This window comes from Dryas octopetala, chromosome 1, assembly GCF_963921425.1.
Source record: "Dryas octopetala chromosome 1, drDryOcto1.1, whole genome shotgun sequence".
Taxonomy (NCBI): Eukaryota; Viridiplantae; Streptophyta; class Magnoliopsida; order Rosales; family Rosaceae; genus Dryas; species Dryas octopetala.
In genome coordinates this window covers 22325815-22345856 of record NC_141366.1, presented here as the reverse complement: position 1 = coordinate 22345856, position 20042 = coordinate 22325815, and the positions used below count along the sequence as shown (strand labels likewise).

General features: G+C 35.5%; 1 protein-coding gene and 1 pseudogene across 2 annotated transcripts; both read right to left on the bottom strand.

Moving 5' to 3' along the window:
* Positions 1-2030: 2030 nt before the first annotated feature.
* Positions 2031-3334, bottom strand: LOC147299173 (E3 ubiquitin-protein ligase PUB24 pseudogene; annotated as a pseudogene).
* Positions 3335-6580: 3246 nt separating this feature from the next.
* Positions 6581-17023, bottom strand: LOC147299172 (coiled-coil protein). Of its 2 annotated transcripts, XM_086256436.1 has the most exons (8): positions 16700-17023; positions 16513-16592; positions 16297-16362; positions 12505-12747; positions 11973-12134; positions 10036-10125; positions 9028-9225; positions 6581-6647 (listed from the first exon to the last, which is right to left on the bottom strand). In XM_086256436.1, exons 1-7 carry the CDS (start codon positions 16966-16968, stop codon positions 9029-9031), a joined length of 1107 nt encoding a protein of 368 aa, XP_086112562.1. In that variant the 5' UTR covers positions 16969-17023; the 3' UTR covers positions 6581-6647; position 9028. The 2 variants fall into 2 exon arrangements, with proteins under 2 accessions (XP_086112562.1, XP_086112553.1); XM_086256427.1 differs by lacking the exon at positions 6581-6647 and having other exon boundaries at positions 8589-9225.
* Positions 17024-20042: the final 3019 nt, after the last annotated feature.

The following is a 20042-nucleotide window of genomic DNA, read 5'->3' as shown; positions in this document are numbered from 1 at the left end:
GTATCTGTGTGTGCTGACCATTTTTTTAGTCCCTAAATTAACTAAACCTCCTTTTTTATTTTAAATTACAAGGGTGCCACAATTTAATCAACTAATCATAATCATTAGTTGCATATGGCATCAATGTTCATGTCTGACTTAATATGATGATCATTAATAATTAACATAGAGAACAACCACATTAGCAATTGGCACCCCCTCAACTTTAGTGGAAATCATTGGAGGCCTTAGGCCAAAATTGTTGTAGTGAAGCTACAAATTAAAACAGGGAGATTTGTAATACTATTAAAACATATTCTCAAACAACCCGGCCAAAAAAAAAAAATATTTTCTCACATACGAATCACTATAACCAAGAAGCATATGATCTTACCTTCAGCCCGAACATGCTGAAAGTATAGTGAGTGAGCAAGTTTTAGACCTTCAAGTGCAGCACAAGCTTCAGCCTCTAATGGAGAGCCGAGAGGGTTTAGAGTTTAGGAATCAATTGTATTATCGTGACTATGACTTTTGACGGTTAAGTAGAATTTGATTCAGGACGTACTCTTGTATACAATTAATGATCACGTTCATTGTACCTCTATTCCTACTCATGATCTTCTCCTAATGTCTTCACTTACATCATCTGAGATTGACTATGCACGTTCGCAATTAAGCATACATAGACCATATTAGTCTTCCAAAATTGTTATTGTCCGAATAAAAATAACATTAGAAAAAAAGTATTAAGGGATATATATATATAAAGTCTCCAAATTCTAACTCTTATAGCGTTATTTCTTTAACTTTTTTTGCTTGAACTCATTTATACATACAAATGATGTGAGCATAATACATAAAAGATAATATTCCCTTTATTAAAAGAAATAAACATTTTGCGCATTGTAGAATAAAAACAATTCTATAGTTGATTTGTAATTATTGGAGTAGCCGAGTTGGAAGGACTGAAGAGTTATTCCCCTTGAACCCAAGTTCGTTCTCCTCTGCCCCTTAATAAAAAAAAAAAAACTATATGGTTGATTTTCGAGCATATTAATTTCTAACATGGCTAATAAAAATTTGATCCAAATTTGAGCTTGAACCTGATGAGCTCCAAATCCAATAGAAACCAAAGCATTTTAGGCAAAAACTCGACCTATTCTGCATCCAAACATAAAAGCCCGTTGGAAAGAAAAAAAAAAAAAAAGCGCATATTCATTACTTCTTTTTTGCATATATTATTTTGCTACATCTTTTTTAAAGTTTTTTAATTTTAATTTTCTTAATTAACTTACTCTTGCTATGATTTTTGTTTTCTCTAAATTTAAAATGCGTGAACTATAAATTAAACACATTGTATATATTGTAGTAATTTCTACCTATTGAAGCTCCATTTTCCTTGTCTCACCCATTGGAATCCATTGATGTAGAAGTTTCCAAATGATCATCTTGATCTTCATCAATTGTGTGTTGTTTTTTTCTTGAAAAAACAAAAAAGATGAAGGAATATATAAGTCTTAAGGATTTTTCAGGTTTCACTCAATTTTTCAGGTTTAACATATATAAGAGTTGTTCGTCTCCAAACCCCAAACTGCAGAAACCACCTGTAGGAATGTCGAAAACAAGTACGCACCAATATTTCCAAGCGATAAATATTTAAAGCTTTGCTCCACAGGTCCCACTGTTTAATCCTCCTATATATATAGAGAACAATTGCTCCAAAATTTACGGTGAAGCAATAATATGCTTATACGAATAATATTGGCCAGACAAGATTAACCAAATAAAAATAGATATGTGTATAAAAGCTACATATATAAAACTACCTTATTCAATCCACCAATTTAATTCACCACACAATTATTAGAATTGTGTATATGTGGAAAACCCTCCTCTGAAGAAATTCACCAAATTAAAAACATATTTATGTATACACAATATAAGTTCGAACAAAATTTTGAGAATGTCTATATATATACCAACCAAAAAATGATTGTTTAGATAAAATTAAGTTGCAATTTAATGTCGTATAACAAAATTGCAAATTAATGTTACCTAGGCCTTGTTAGTAGATACAGAGCAATACAAGGTGAATTGTTCCACACATTAGAGTGCAACCTCAAGATCCCTCTAACCTTTTTCTTCAAATAGACTGCACAGTCTGCTTGCATGACCATGCAAAGCTTTGACACCGCTCCAACCCGTAGCATCTCCAGAACAACTTCATGTGTCCCAGAAAACTTGGCGATCATCGAAAGGATGTGAAGTGCTCGATCATCTGTTGCCGGCGAAACCCTAAGGATTCTTTTAGACACCATGGCTATGCCTCCACCATGCTTGAGGAGCTGAGCTCTCCCATCAGCACACCCACATAAATTTGCCAAGAGATTGAAGATGAGCTCGGTGATGTTCTTTTCGGGTTTTCGTAGTTCGAGTTCGATGAGATGGAAGACCGCACCGGATTCCACTATTTTGGTTCTGTTTCTCCCCCAGGAGCATGATTCTATGAGAACATGCAGAGCAGATTTGACAGCTTTTTGTGGGAATATTGATTTCTCTTCCAACACCATTATAATATTCTTAAAAAACTCGAACTTTAACAGCTCCAGCTGACTCGAATTTACGACTTGTATCGTCTTCTTCAACACCATTATTGCCTCGGTTCTGGCAAGAAGATGGTTATCCGTCTTGCGATGATCAAACCCTAAAACCCACATCAAAGATTCGAAAAAGTGGATGTTTTCATTAACGAGAGGCTTAATTTCATCATCATGAACGACACTCCAAACATGACGCAAAATTCTCAGAGCTTCCACAAGACCGTTATTTGTTTCGCCTCGGTTGAAACATGTTGTGATGAACAAAACCATAGCCTTGGCAACACCTGCTTCTGCCATGAGCCTCTTGTTCCCTTCATTCTCTGTTACAAGGGCTTCCATCTTCTTCAAAGCCTTTCCCTGCAAATGAGAAACCCCGAGATCTCGGACCAGTTTAAGTACACAAATTTTGTTGAGAGTATGAGAATATTCCGATGGGTTTGGTATCGGGCAATCAAGGTTTTGAGTGCACCATTGCTGGATTAGCCTCCGGAGGGTGTGATTGGGTGTCACGATGGACTCAATATTATTGTTGTCTCTTTGTAAGGGCTGGTTTGTAACTGGACACGTCAGCATGGTGTCGTCCTTGGTCATGAAGAGCCACTGCTCGATGCTTTTGCGGTCGTAGGTGATGCCTGTCACCACCGTTACCGGGTCTTTCATGATCTGAAGCGAAATGGGGCATATGAAATACTCTGGTATTTCAATTTCTGCCATTGAAACCAAATATTCAAGTCCAACACTTATCAAAATGAAACTAGTACTATTAATGTATATAAAACTCCTGTGTCTGTGCGAGTTAGAGAGAGAGAGAGAGAGAGAGAGAGAGAGAGAGAGAGAGAGAGAGAGAGAGAGAGAGAGAGAGAGAGAGAGAGAGAGAGAGAATCAAGGTGGAAAGGAAAGGAGGAGAGTTTTTGATTTGTAGTAGTACTGGTAAGAGAAAGCGCCTTGATTTTGTGTAAGTTTGAAAGAATTGAAGAGAAATAATGCAAATTAATGACAGTAAGCAACTGAATATTTTAGATAAATTTTGTTTTTGTTTATTATTCAAAGGTCGGTTTTACCAGTCGTACTTTCCTGTTAGGGTGGTCAATGGTCAGCTCACGAGCAGGAGAAGATTACAAATGAGATTTACATGAATTTTTGTTGCAGTTACTCACCAACCTCCACTTGGTGCACATAATTTAGTGGTCCATTAATTTTCTTAATAGTCCCGTCAGATTATTATGACCCATATGGGCCATACCGCCATGTATATATATGAAGGGGATTGAAGCCGGCAATTTTGCAGGTGGCACTGTGGATCTGAAGAAAATTATTAATTATCCCACTTGTACTGCAATTTACAGGCTGCTATACTATTCTTATCATACCAATTCCAACTTGTTTAATTTTGCCGTGGTTGACCAACTTTGGTCCCACCAAATGATAATAGGTTAAATTTCAATTTTCATCTATGTAGTTTGAGTTAATTTTACTTTTTTTTATTATACTTTTAGTTGTTCTAAGTTAAATATAACATATTCAATAATACAAAACATTGCAATTTAAGAAAATGTTAGTATTTTTATTTATTAAATCGTTACGTATATTTGTCTTTAAAGTACTAACAGTTTTTAAAATACATAATTAAAATTATAATAATTTTTTAAAATATAAAATCAAAATCATAACAATTATATTGTGATGTATTTTAGTTAACATCTTCTTATTTGCTTTTGTTGGTCAACATATTCTTTTTGTTTGTTTGAAAAAAAACATAGAATATGTTTATATTCTTTTTTGTTTGTTTCCAAGGCTTTGTAGTCCACAGTTTCCTCTAAAAAAAAAAAAAAGGCTTTGTGGTCTGGAATTGAGTTCAGTTAGACGTGGAGAGTGTGGTATCCATTACCCAAAATAGTCTTCATAGGAAAAGGAACGAAAAAAGTTCATTATCTAGAATGAGCTCAACCTGACTTGTTCAGTCTAGAGTTTCGAGATTGAATTGAATTATGTGTACATCTGAAGTTTAGGAAGTCAATTTTGTCATATAAGCCCCTCCAATTAGATCAAAAGGTCTAGGTGAGTGAAGAAATTAGTTAAAATTACGATAATTAAGAATAAAATTTCTTTCAATGTTGTCATATAATTAAGCACAATATCAATCAAAAACTGTTTCGGTTGGTCCACGAATATTCCTTTCCTAGCTAGGAAGATGCATGGCTAGCAATGTCATTACACATGAATTAATTAACAGAAAATACAGAAACCAATCAAGAATGGCAGACTTGGTCAGCTAGTCTTTTGTCCTTCTAGATGCAGAGTCTGTGATTATATGTTTTTTTTTTTTTTTGGCCATGCATGTCTCTGATTATATGTTTGGAGAATCTCATTTGTCAATATATCTTACATTACTCTTTTGTCCATTACAAAACAATAGGCAAGACAACCATGTTACGGGAAATTTTATGTTTAAGCAATCATGCATGGCAACGAGTACTACATTTATGTGAGTGCATAGCGCGCAATACTCTATACATAGCAGAATCACACTTACCGAAAAAAAAATTACAAACAAAAAAAAAAAATGAAATAACACAATCAACAATTTCCAAATGTTTATAGTACGGGTTTTACTTTTCAATTTTCTTTCTTTAGCAAAAACAAAAAATACAAAGGACTTCCCACGAGGGGAAGGTTGGCCACTTAATATCTACGTACGGAGTCGAACCAAATCTTCATTATCTCTTCAATTTTTCTAAATTAAATTTGAGATAGTCATTAAGTTAATACAAAACTAATCACCATGTTGGGTTTACCGCATAATGTAATCTCAAAATCCGAACCGTCAATTTTTTAGACCATACTTCAAAGATCATTCTTGTAAAAAATCTCCAAAATCGGAAGTCATTTAATCATTTGATTATTATAACTATTTATATGCTTTTATCGAAAACACTGATCGTCTATTTATTTAATCTCAATTAGATGACTAAATAATTTTCGATTTAGTTGATTTTTTGCAATAATGATATTTTAAGTATGACCTAAATAATTGATGGTTCAGATTATGAGATTAGTTATGTGGTGGTCCCAAAAGTATAGTTAGCTTCGTATTAACTTGCTAACTAGTTAGTTTTAGAGCACTCCTATATATATATATATATATATATATACGTAGTAATGATAACTCGCTCACCATAGAGTAAGTAATTCTCCGCTCACTTAACCACTCACCAACGAATTATAATAAATTACAATGATCTTTTTTCAATATATATGAGATCCTTTAAATAAGCTTATTTAAAGAATTCTTCAATGAAAGAGACATATATATACAGGGCCCTTCCAATAAGGGATCCCTCATTTAGTGTTAAATGAGGGATCACCCTGTGTGGCCCACACGAGTCGTTTTGTGTTAATCCGAACCGTCCATGTTTTACATCTCCATTGATAGATCATCTCTGCAAAAAATCAGCCAAATCATAAATCGTTTAGCCGTTTATTTAAGCGGTCAAAGTTTAAAACAAATGGACAAACAATAAATTCCTTTATAAACACCTAAACTTTGACCGCTTAATCGAACGGGTAAATGATTACCAATTTGGCTGATTTTTTGTAAGGATGATCTATCAATGGAGATGCAAAAAATGGACGATTTGGATTAACACAAAACGACTCGTGTGGGCCCCATAAGGTGATCCCTCATTTAACACTAAATGAGAGATCCCTTATTGGAATGGCCCTATATATATATATGTATATTTACAAACAGTATCCAAATTTCTTTGGATATTGTCATCTGAATCATGGTGTAGTTTGATCTTGTGATCCATCCAACGACCTGAAATCACCTAAGTTGGGGGAGCAAATCGGGTTAAAACATTATTACATGCAACCAATTTAAATATAGACATGACCAAAATTTCAATATTTGAAATCACACATTTGTGTCTAAAGACAATTCAATGAGGCTCTGTTGATTTTTATCTGCTGATGTTTTAGTTTGGCAAAAAAAAAAAAAAAAAAAAAAAAAAAAAAAAACACAAAGGCAAGCTTTTGACGTTTCATTTTAACTTCCTGCATTTCACCCTGTAAATTCATAAAATTATACAATATTCAAATTAAATAGAAAATCAGATATATATGGATTCTAGTTTGAACAACTAGAAGAACATTTTCTTAGCAAACCAAAAAACATTTGGGGCCCCTACATAGCTTCACTTTGACTAGCCAATAAACGTGCCAAAACTGCCACCATCAACCCCATGATCCATAGAGTCAGTTAGGAAAAACATAATCATACCATATTTATTCATAGTTTACTTTGACTGAGGAGCATCTCATATATCTGAAATATTAAAATGCATATAATTCCAAATCATATAAGAATGTTTTCAGAATTTCAGATACTGCATCATTTTAAAATTATACATATGGGGATATTATTAATTAGAAAGAAATTTCTGGCTTCTGCTTCACTGATTATTAGTATTTCAAGATTTCAGTTTTTGCGTGCGGAGTCTAATTTCTCTTTAACACATAGAAACTTCGAATTAACTAGACTTTTGTCTTCTTATTTTTACCTTCTCCTTTTACTCTCTTTATTTACTCAATACGCTGTATAATCTAACTTCTTAATCAAAATTGTTCATTTTGTAATCACTCTTTAAATGTAATCTTTGCAAAAAATCAATCATTTCAAAATCGTTTATTTCTTTGATAATAATTAGATTACTCAATGATTTTCGATTCAGTTGACTTTTTTACAAAAATAAATTTTAAAGAGAAATTTGAAAAATTTTCAGCTCAAATCATGCAACTACACTACAAAATAAGCAGAAGAAAGAAAAAAAAAAAAAAAGAATCGAAGAAGATAAAAAATAAAAGACAGTTAGCAGTTATCTAAGAAATTAACTATATTGTATTATTAAGGAGAGCAAACGTTCATGAATTCCCTTGTTCTTTATTATTACTATTTTTAATCTTACATATCTGTTTGAACGGTCAACAAAGGATTGTGCATAATACATTAGAGCACCTACTGGCATAATGCGACAAATTGTCAAGAAGGCTTTTCGGCTAAACCAAAAGTTTGTGAAAATTTGGATTAAGTACTAAATGAAGCCATTTTTTCAATAAAATAGCAGTAAATAATTTTTTTAAGTACTAACCCAGAGTTCGTATGCATTTTTTATTTGTTTAGTATATAGTTATGACAAACATTAAAGTGTGGTTTAGAGAATAGGATTTAACTATTTAAGCCTTAAAAGTCTAAAGATTACAATATAAACCTCAAATGGAACCCAAATATCAAATAACAAATTAAAATATCATGCGTCACAATGGTGTGATCTACTAATTACCCTAAATTTGAAATGATTACATAAGTTTTATTTGAAAAATAATTTTCACATGAAATGGCTTTCGGTGGAATGAGTAAGCTTTCAAAAGCTATTCTTTGTCTCACAATCCCCAAATTTTCAGTTAACTTACTATGATTCTTTATACTGGAACTAAATTCAAATCCCTTGATTTTAAAACCAAGCAAGAATCCAAATACAAAAAGAATTGGAAATTAACCTCCCTTCCCCTTTGTCCAAACAATCTACGAAGAAAAAAAGTATGAGGTCTGCTATTTGCACACCTTATATTCTCTCACTACACACCCATCTTAATCAATTTGTGAAATAACAGATTTACCCCAAATTAAAAAGACCATATAGGAGTTAGGACAATATTTATAAAAAAAAAAAAAAAGCAACCATCGAGCTCGCTCCCTCCTGCTGCCATCGAGCTCGCTGCCGATGTCTCTCACCCCCTTTCTCTCTTTCCTTCTCCCTATCACTCTCCTCTTTCCCTCTCTCCCTTCTCTCTCTTTCTCTCTCTTCCTTCCTCCTCTCTCTTTCACACCTTCTCGACCAGACAGAAGGGGAGGCCGGCATGAGAGATGGAGGGAAAGAAAGAGAAGATAGGAGGCGCACCTCCGGCTCCGGCAGCTGGCTGCAGAGGGGGTTGGTCTGAGCTCTCTTGTTTTATTTTTTTTTTTGGTATAGGTGTGGGTTTTAAGGAAATGTTAGGAAGAGGGTGTGTAATGAGAAAGGGGTGTGTAGTGAGAAGAAAATGGGAGTGCAGATGGTAGCCCTCAAAAGTATATACAGACAAGCACTCACATAATAGATATAAACAGTTGAAATTAATACATCCCACCCATTCTCATTCACTATGCATTTCATCTATCTATATCCAATCTAAAGGTTGAGATGCAAATTCTCAAGTCAAATCCTGCACCATGCATTCTGAAACCTATGTATCTAATCATCAATATCAAGTAGCTCAAGGAAAATAAGCAGGCAACTCAAATTTTTTCTACTATTGAAATAAATATCCGTGCTTAGAAGAGCATACAAGAGACCTTTTACACTCAAAAGTCATTCAGGGGAAGGAAGGTAATTTCAGTGTCCCTATGTACCTTAACTTTCATCCGTACCCCAAGCATCATCTTTCAGTTTTTGCCTCGTGACTATGCGGCTCCTTCGATCATCTTCCTGTTTTCTCAATTCCCTAGACCCAAAGGCGGTGGAAGGTAATTTCAGTCCCATTCCATGCGCAATGAGCCTCTGGGCAGTTCTTGCTGATGTCTTAGGTCTTTGCCGAGGAGGTTCCAGATCTAATAATGAATAATACAATGTGTGAGTATCAAAATCATAGTATGGTTGTGTTCTTTTATTTCAGGTCACACTAGTAGCACAAAGCGGTTGATCCAAATTTTGGTATAAAGTATGTCCAAACCTCGAAATTTAATCAATACAAAATTCCTGCTACTTAAGCAAAACAACAGGCTACCCTTACTATCATTGAAGAGTTTCCTAACCAGTGGAGGCCACAAGGCTATACCAAATTCAATTTCACGGCTATTAGACTGGCTCTTTCTATGAGAGGAAAGGGCTTATCAATTTTACCTAAAATTGCTCTCTTATATACTTGTTTCCTCCAATAGCAACATGCGTATATTGCCACAAGTCAGACCACCCTTGATGTTGGCACCACGTTCATCACCTTATTCCCAAATTTCAAAATGCCTTTGTCATACCCTCATCTCTTACGTGCTTTACAATTTAAACTTTAGATTATGGGTGACCCTCAGATCTCTTCCACACATGCAGCAAAGCTTCTCTTCCAAATGGCATAACAGTGGAAGTAGTGATGAAAAAATTTAAGAAAAGTAAAGAAAAAAGTTTTGGGCCTTTTATTTATATTTGTTGGGTAAAAGTACATCAGCTAATTTTAAAAAATTTCAACAACATTTCATGGAGATAGATCCCTTCAAGTACCTATTTGAACTCGTCAGATTCGAGTTTAATTGACTAGGCAAAAAATAACTGTAGATTCTGGAGAAAGAAAGTTACTGGCCTCTGTGGCTGTATGTTGCATGAAAGCATTTAAGAGTACAAGGTAAAAATTTAGTAGCTTAATTTACCTTTTGGTGAAATTGAGCTCAGAAGGGTATCATCCTCATCAAGCACTCGCATTGTTATAGGACATCGAATGTGATTACGAGCCTCAAGTGCTGCATCAAAAATTAGATATCGTTAATTAATTAAAATAATGAAGCAGAAACTCAAAAACGGACAATGAATCACAACAATGCTTGAATAAGCTCAGCAAATAATGCTTCAAGGTAGTCCAACTGCCAAACCAAAAAGAAAAAAGGATGTCCCAGTCAAGGGCAACTACAGTGAGAAACATCTACTGTTCCATAATCTTCGTTCATTTTAAGGATGATATGACCTTCATCTTGTAAAAAGTGTGACAAGAGACTCAGGGAGCCATAAACTCATAGAATTTAAATCCAGTTCAAATCTCTTGGTTGACAGCAACCCATATTACAGCCATCAAAAAAATGGCAAAACGAAAGTGGAGCAAAAGAACCTACAATAAAGTAAACTTAACAAATTTGCTTCATCATCATAGCGAATTTGCTTCATGAAAACTCCACCGTTTAAGAAATCTTAGCCTTTCCAAGCCAATTAGCAGTTTTAGTCCTTGTCCTATTCCTATTAGGAAAAAGAGAGTTTATAATAGCTATACAATGCTACAGTGAATAGGGTTTGATTAATGAAATTGAGTTTCTTTATTTCTGGAAGGCATATGTGCCAGGGTTTTTTCTCCTCCCTTTATCTTTCTTGTTATTGTTCATGTGCCCCAATAATTTGTTTGCTATCCCAACTCAGATCCCTTTTCCTTCCCAAATACAACCCTAAAACACCAAATATTTCCATAACCATCAACTCTTAAATAACCTCCAAAAAATCAGCCCCAAAAACCCAAAGTATTGCTGCCAATCCAGAAATTCCAGAAAACTATTTCTCCCTTTTTTTTGTTGCTATTTTTAACTGATCCTTTCACGCCCTATCTTTATGCACCCAACATGCCACACAAGCATACATAGGCAACATCTCCTGACCTGTCCTACATCATTATCTCTCTCTACATCCCTTTTCTTCCATCTAGCTTCTATTTTTAAGATGGAATAGGAAGCATTTTTCCACTCATTTCCGTTTTTACTAATTCTTATACTTAAAAGGAATTTTCCATGAATTTAGTATAATCAGCCCTAAATATGTTAAAAGTAATTGAGACCACATCTTAAGTTGCATATGCCTTAGGTGCATTGTTATTGTTAAGTATCGTTGGTTTACCACTATTCCCATAAGCTTAAGCTATTAGAATGTGAGCCAACAATCATTTTATATTCTAACACTTCCGCTCATACATGGGATTCTCCCAACCACTAGAAGGCACATCTAGAATTCAACTTATATTGAGAGGTAGCCATTATAGGGATTCAAACTCAAGATCTCATGCTATGATGCCAAGTCATTGTTTCTAAAAGCTTAAGCTGTTACAATGCCGCTAACAACTATTTTATATTCTAACAGTTTTGTAATAGCATTTTACAACTCTTATCTCCTATTTGTAGCTCAAATTTCCAAAAGTAAGAAACTTCTTGAGCATTTTTCAAGGACACCAAAAGTGTTGCCATACTATTTTACCATGTGAAAGCAGGTGGTGAAAACAAATTTATCATACTCAATATCCCTCTTCTGCTCCAATGGAATCAAATCAGACACACAGCTGCGCCTGGTAAACACCCCTGGCTAAATCTAGGTGTTATAAGTTCTCGCTCAGCCAAAAACAACAAAAATGAAATTATCAATAATTGGTTTATGTCCATGAAGTACAAAGAAGTATTGTTTTTGGTAAGACATCATAATACAGCATGACAGCATCATCAATATGTAGCAACACTAGAATATCAGATAAAGCCACATCTAATTTGGAATCAAGGGCAATATTTCATTTATCACATAAAGTCCAAAGTTACTAGGTTGAAAAACTCAAATATGTAAATACCAATAGATGGTGTTCGGAAAACTGCAAGTGCAACCGTATCATTGACCCAGCGAATAACAACTCCACGATCATTGAAATCCTCAAAAAGCTTCTCCAACTCTATTGTCCTAGTACTGGGTGGAAAGTCAGCAAGAACAAGAACATGACGTGTACCATATTTTGCTGAATTCACAGCAACAAATCATTAGATCCTGCATGCTACCCAAGATAAAATTCATATACATAAAGACTAGAAAGATCTAGATGCTGTTCGATGAAGCTTATGAACAAAATTAGCTAGATTCTTTATATAATTAACTAACTAATTTAATTAAAAATTGAATAGAAGTTCTTTCATGTTCAACCAATGTGCAGATTATATGGAACTAACAGATTTGCTTTGGTCAATTAACAAAAACCAAGCAACACCAAAGTAAGTTTAATCATATTAAAACAAAAGAACGTAAATATGACCATACAAGCTAAGTATATTGACTGTGTAGACTTGAAATGTGGAAATATATATATATATATATATATATATATAACTTACATTTTTTTATTTCTGCATCCCCCTCTAAATCATGGCTTACATTTTCATCCTCTGTGTTATCAGTAATTAACTTATCAGATATTTGATCACTGTACAGTTCATGTTTCTTATATGAAAATGTTCCTCTTCCACGCCGCTTCGGGGTTTGAACTTTGGTATCTTCCAAAGAAAGTTTTGAAACTCCAGGCAAAGATTGTGAGGAGAGTAAGTCATCAGGTGTGCGGTCTGCAATAGCTTCCCAATCTGTAGTTACAAAAGTGACAAGTAGAAATAAATATAATCATACTCTAATAACTTGGAAATAGGAGGAAGCAAAATGGTATGGGCTAGGTGTGGAAATAAAAGAACAGAAAACATAAATATCCACAGACATGATAATAGAAGTTATAGTAACATTTTTAGGAATACCAGAGAGAACCTCAGATTAATGCATAGTTTTATTATTTAAATTCATGTAATCATATTTTGACATAGCATGTGCATCATAATCCTCTCAATTATATCTCTGTAACAACAGATCGTCACCCAAAAGGGCTATCTAGAAGTTGACAATTGAATAGAGTTCCTAGACATACATATATATCCCAAGTTCATCCCAACGCACAGTTGATGTGGGACTGGCTTTGGTTATCACAAAATAGTGCCCTTAACAAGAATGGATCCACATGTTAGTAAACCTAGGCATGGGAATGGGAATGATTCCCATATGTTAGTAAACAAAGGAATGGGAATGGGAATGATTCCCAAATGTTAGTAAACACAGGAATGGGAATCATTCCCATTCATGGTTAGTAAACATGCCCTTAAGACTTAACCACAATAGGCTCATGGTCAATCCCAAATATCACAAACAACTCGGCCAACCCCAAAATGTCCTTGCACAATGGACCAAGTTGACTCTGATACCTTATGTAATGAGAGATTGCTCACCCTAAAAGGCTAGCCAGGAGTTGACAATTAAGTTCTCTGCACCTACATGTATACCCCAAGATCTTCCAACACACAGTTGACGAGTGATTTGGAATATCACAGTCTGAAAAAAAAAACTAAAGAAATATATATATAAAGGGATGCCTCAATGTAAAAAGAGATTGACCTGCCCTCCTGAACAAAAAATAAGAACTTATACAATACAGTAATACACTGATATTCTTTTAATACCCACAGACGAAGAAACTTCAATTAATTCTCCAATTCAACAAAAGGTGGAATGAGTTGATTGATAGATCAAGGATATTATATTGCATTAGCATTGTTCTCTTTCTTGATAATTCCCATATCCTTTTAATTATACTATTTTCTACACATTGTTGTTCCTAAGAAAATTGTCTAATTGAGGGGCTGCAAGTGGGCCAAGGAAGGGTGGAAATCACACATCTCGGACTCCAATTTGCAGATGAAACAATCTTTTTCTTGAATAAACAGTTGTGGCCTAATTTATTGGCAGTTCTGGATGCTTTCTGTGTTCTGTCCAGTTTAAAAATAAAAGAGCCAAGTGCTCCTTGGTGGGCATCAATGCAGAAGAGAATAAGGTTAAGTAGTTGGCTGATTCTTTGGGTTGTGGAGTGGGGGTGGCCAATGAAAGACTTGGACCTTTCATAGCGAGGTAACCTTGGTTCTGTGAACTTTTGGAATCCAGTAGTGGAGAAGAGACTGCAAAGCTGGAAGAAGGCTTTAGTGTACTGACCTATTATTTGTCCTTGTTTTATCCATTGTGGAGTAGCTAAGTTGGAGAAGTTGACGAGGGGTTTCATGTGGGGAGGGTAAAGGAGGGGAGGAAAGAGCATCTAGTCAATTGGGCTTTGGTGTCTCAAACTAAAGAGAAATGGAGGGGTGGGAATTGGTAACTTGGTCGTAAAAAACAGAGCTCTGTTAGGTAAATGGCTCTGGAGATTTGCTTTGGAAGTTGAGGATTTGTGGCATTCGGTGATGAAAAGTATGTACAGTTTGACCATTAACAGATGGGATGCAAGAGTAGTTGTTAGGGGTTCAAGTGGACACCCATGGAAGGATGTTTCCAAAGGATTTGAAATTTTCATAAGCTACTGCAAATGCGCTGTGGGGAATGGGGAGAAAGTAAAGTTTTGGGAGGATGTTGGGATTGAGGAGCAATCCAGGGCATCCTTGTTTCCTAGATTGGAAGTGCTTTCCAGATTTCACAATGCTCCTATTTCAAGTGGTGGATTCATCCTTGTACCCCTATTCTTGGGATCTTGGGTTTAAAAGAAATTTGAATGAGAGGAATTGGGGGAGGTGTCAGCACTGTTGCTGGTGCTGAAAAGGGTGCTTTTATTTCCAAATAGGACTGATAAGAAAGTGCAGACTGGAATCTTCAAGGGAATTCTCATGCAATTCTTAAGGCAGGTGTTTGAGTGATAAGAAACTGCTGGCACCATTTCCCACCAACCTTACACGCAGATTTGGAAATCAAAAGTCCCACCAAAGGTGAAGGTCTTGGATTGGATTGTAGGCTAGTAGCACATGGGAGAGCTAATACCTGATATTTAATTCAAAGAAGAAGGCCCCATGTGTACCTTTCTCCAAACTGGTGTATTTTGTGTGAAAAGGGAGGGGAAAGTGGTAATCATGTGTTTCGTTTTTGTCCCATTGCTCTTCAGTTGTGACACAGATTATTGTTGGGGGTCGGCTCAGGTTGGGTAATTCCTAAAGACTGCTTTGCCTTGCTAAGTGACCAACACTGTCTATTGGGGAAAGGGAAGAAAACTAAAGTCATATGGGCCTGTATGATGCTTGCAGTTTTTTGGTCCTGTGGGTGGAAAGAAGTCAAAGGATCTTTGATGTTTATTAGGGAGTTGGAGTAGAGGAGCTGTGGGAGAAAGTCAGGTTTTGGGCAGCTCTTTGGGCTTCAGTCATAGCAGAATTTAGAGATTTTTCTCTGCTATTTATCTAGATCAGAGGGTAGCTGTGTGTTAGTTTCAGTTAGGAAACTCTTTGCTGATTCTTTGCTTTATTATTTTCTAGCTTAGCAGAATATTTTAGGTGGACCTCTGGTCCACTGCTTATATAGTTTTGGACTTCTTAATAAAATTTGTGTTTCTTCTCATAAAAGGAAAAAACAGTGAATTTAGCCAACTTCCATATTTACCATGACTTCCAGATAGTATGCCACAAGCTTATCTGGAAACACTGGGTTCATTGTTTTCTTTTCACGTGCTTTAAGACACTTCATGTTTGGACTCGTATTTAGTAAAATTTGATTGCATCTCATTAATTGTCAAAATTTAATTTTGGATACCAACTAGTTCCTAGAAAGCACATATGATGTAATTTCTGCAAGACTATACTAAACAGTTTCCAAAGTTATAACTTGCACACATATTGTAATAGACGATGCCATTTAGAATACTCTAACATGGACAAAACCATGCATTGTTCAAACAAAGATGCAGTTTTGGCAATTAGAAAGAGTTCCATGAAATATAATTTTTCAGTGCAACAAACCTCAGCATGCCAAAAATTTCAAGGTGATGTTTAGTTGGAGGAAGAGCAGGAGAAACAAAAGGGATGAGGGGAAATGGCTGAAGTTAGAATGAAACAAACCCTTTTAAATTAAAAACTTAATTCCATACTATATTAGATTGTTGCTCAGCGCAGTTAATAAGTACAAAAGCAAGACATTGCCATGGAAGAATTAGCTCCAAGAATTCTAAATTTAAGCATTTGAGTCTTAAAACTCCAATTTAGCTGTTCCACAGAGTCAGAATGATCAAACAACAAGAAGTATGAATGCCATTCATGTAAATTGAAATCTAAAGGGCAATAGAGACGTACCATCATCCGAAGACCCATTGCAAGGAGAAGAATCATCCCGCGATTTTGTGGAGTTTTCAAGATGTCCTTAACAAATAGAAGAAACCCATTTAAGTATTGGCCTATAATCACCATTGCAATTATTTTAAAGACTTTTAAAAATGATTAACTACACTATGATGCTTCAGACATTTGCATATGTAAATTTAAACAGAAAAGAAGGAAAAAGAAAAGCACCATCCGTTGAATTCTTTCTAGGTGGAGTTTGATTGGGCAACAAGCTCTGCTTCTCCTCCTTTACAATCTCTGTTGCAACACTGAATCAATTCAAAATCAAATTTTAACATATATCTTTCTCTTTTCCACTCATACTTGGCAACCAAACAAGCAATTAAAGAAAATGTAAAAGAAAGAGAGTGGGTACCCAGAAGAGGAAGAGTGCGGAGGAGGACGAAGTTTTATGAGGGAAGCGCGAGAGCGAAGGTGATCGGCTTTGAGAGAGAAGCCTTTGGAGGAATAGAGCTTGGCCAAGTCGCACAGAGCAGAACCCAACTGGGAATCCGACTCCGACGAGTCTTGGGTCTCAAGATTCGAGACCACCGATTCGAGAAGAGCTACTGCTGCGTCGGTGTCCCCTGCTGTTACAAGGTCTTCCACTGCCTCGCTCCAGTTGTGTTCTTCTGCTTTCTCCATTGCTCCGAATTCTCTGTTTTTGGTTGGGCTACCTAGTAAAAGTGCAGTGGATTCGTTTAGACGAAAAATCGTATTGATAATTACAAATAAGTTAATAAAACGTTTCAAAATTATAAATAAGTCATTATCACATTTCCTATCTTATTTTAGGACTGCTATTTGCACACCTTTTTTTTTTTCTTTTTGCACACACTTTTTTTCTACACACCTCCTATCTTCTCCTAAAATTTAAAATTTTTTTTTTAACACACCCCTCTAATTACCCTAATACCCCTATTTTATACATTTTACAAAATATCTCACAACACACCCCTTCACCCACCACACCCCATCAACTCATACAAAAAAAAAAACACACAGCCCCTTCCCCTCCCTCACCCGACCACCTCCCTCCCTCTTTCCTTCCCTCACCGACCACTTCCCTTTCTCTCTCCTCCCCGCAGCACCGACCTCTCTCTCTCCTCCCCGCAGCACCACCCTCATATCTCTCTCTTCTTCCGCAGCACCACCCTCCCTCTCTCTCCTCCCCTCCGAACACCATTAAAAAATTCGGCAGGTTTGGCGGACCAGTGCCGAATTGGGCTGTTTCGTTCGGCACTCATCTGCCGAACAATCCTGTTATATTCAGAGGATGACTGCCGAACGAAACAGCTCGGTTCGGCACTGGTCCGCCGAACCTGCTGAACTGTATTTTTTTTTTAATGGTGGCTGGTTCTGGGCTTCGAGGTGGAAGACGAAGTGCTGCGGGCGGAGGTGTAGCAGCGTGTGGGCAGCAGCCAAGGTTGATGGTGAAGAAGAAAAAAAAAAAAAAAAGGATGGGAATGGAGTGTGTAGGGGGGGAGATGGGAATGGGATGTGTGGGTGAGGGGAGGGCCAAAGTGATCTTTTTCTTTGAGTTTTTTTTTTTTTTTTTAAATGGTGTGCAAAAAAGAAAAAAAAAAGTATGCAAATAGCAACCCTCTATTTTAGTCAATCATATAATTTCATAAATTACATTTTAATCAATTACTTGATTTGCTTTAAATATTTATTTTGTTATTTTACTTTTTTGCCCTTTTTTTACAAGCACTGAGATTTTACAATTGTACGCTTCATTTATGTTTTCTTTTTTGGCTGAACAAAGAACATTGCAGCCCATCTTGCTGGACCCAGCTCTCTTCGATTTTCCTCCTGCAAATATTTGCTATTATTTGTCATGGACCAATAATAGATCAACATAGGAAAATGTCAACCCATACGTTCTATTATGTGCTATTATTTTCCTCCTGCAAATATTTGCTATTATTTGCTATTACTATACGTAGCTCAAATAGTGAAGTATTTTCCTTTTACAGCTTTTTCTGAAAGATATTTTTGGATGGTTATTGGACTATATTTCAATTGTTTATCTTCATTTCCAATTAAAGTGGCCGTATAAATATTGCCTGTCATACAACTACCATTTTAATTATAGAATTATGCCATGGCCCATGGACCATTGCTTGTCCAGTGACTACAGTACCATGTTATTGACCAATTGATATTCTTACGGTACAGTACACTCTTTATCTGCAATTATTGTTAAGATTAAAAATCAAACAATGTGAATTACTATGGGGGGTTGTAGCTCTTGCAAAAGTTTCAGTACCCCATGAGTCAAAATGTTATGTTTCCACCTTGATCACTCTTGCAAGAAATTGCAAGAACTTCACAGATATAAATTTGAACCGCAAATTTCTCGTAGAGTTTGGACATGTTATTTAGGACTTGCATCCTTTATTTGGCTGAAACATAAATTGTGAGCATTGAAGATGCTCTATCAAGTTCCATTGATATTGCTAGGTTTGATGGTCAAGTGGCCAAAGTTTGCTTTTTTTATCTTGATGGTTTGCTATTACAAGCTTCATATGTACGCAGAATACTAGTTAAAATACTCAAAACCATAACTAAAGTAAGTTGGTGTATGCAGAAATTACTCAAATTCAAGAGAGAGCCAAAACTAACGGACCTAAAACTGTTATTTGGTACAGTATATTATCTATCTAGCTAGAAGAACCACCCTACTAACACACATTGCGGACAATGTATAATATGCACACACATTGTCTGACATTGTTTAATATGCACATTGTAATATACACACTGTTTTGACAGTGTCTAACATGTACATTGTCTGACAGTGTCTAATATTGATGTTAACAATTTAGGTTTTTACAGATACTGATTTTCAGTATTCGTTTCAGTATATGTGTGACAATATCTATATGACAGTATCTGTTTATGTTGTTATAGATACTGAATAGATACTGAAAATCAGTATCTGTGTGACAGTGTCTGTTTCAGTATTTGTGTGACAGTATCTGTTTAGGTTTTTATAGATACTGATTTTCAGCATCTGTGTGACAGTGTCTGTTTCAGTATCTGTGTGACAATATTTGTTTCAGTATCAATGTGATAGTGTCTATTTCAGTATATGTTTAGGTTCTTAAAAATTTCCAATTTCCAATTTCTTGTCAATGTTTAATATGTTTCCAAAATTGTGCAACAATTTTCAATTTAAAATCGGCATTTTAGACACTGACTGACAGTGTTTTATTTGCACACTGTCTGACAGTGTCTAATATGCACATTGTTTGACAATGTCTAATATTGATGTTAACTAATTTGGATCGCAGTTAATGAAATATCTCTTTGTGAAATCAACAATACTAATTGAATTTTTGCTTAAAGTTTTCTGCACTAAAATGTCAAGTTGACAAGTGTCTCCTGTATAAAATTGGGGTGGGTGCCCAAATTTTCTGATCATTAATCTATCTAAAATCACAATAACATAATAAACACTTTTGAATTGGTGATTGTCACACAATTGCTGATTTCGAATCAGACTGTCGCACAATATTTGTTTAAGTATATCTGTGACAAACTGACAGTATCTGTTTTAATATATGTGTGATAGTATTTGTTTCAATATATGTGTGACAGTATCTAATTTAGTTAGGGCTGCCCATCGGTCGGTTCGAATCGGTATTGGGGCTTATCAAACCCAAACCAAAACCAAAAAATTTGGTATTTTTCGATTTCAGTATTTTTCGGTT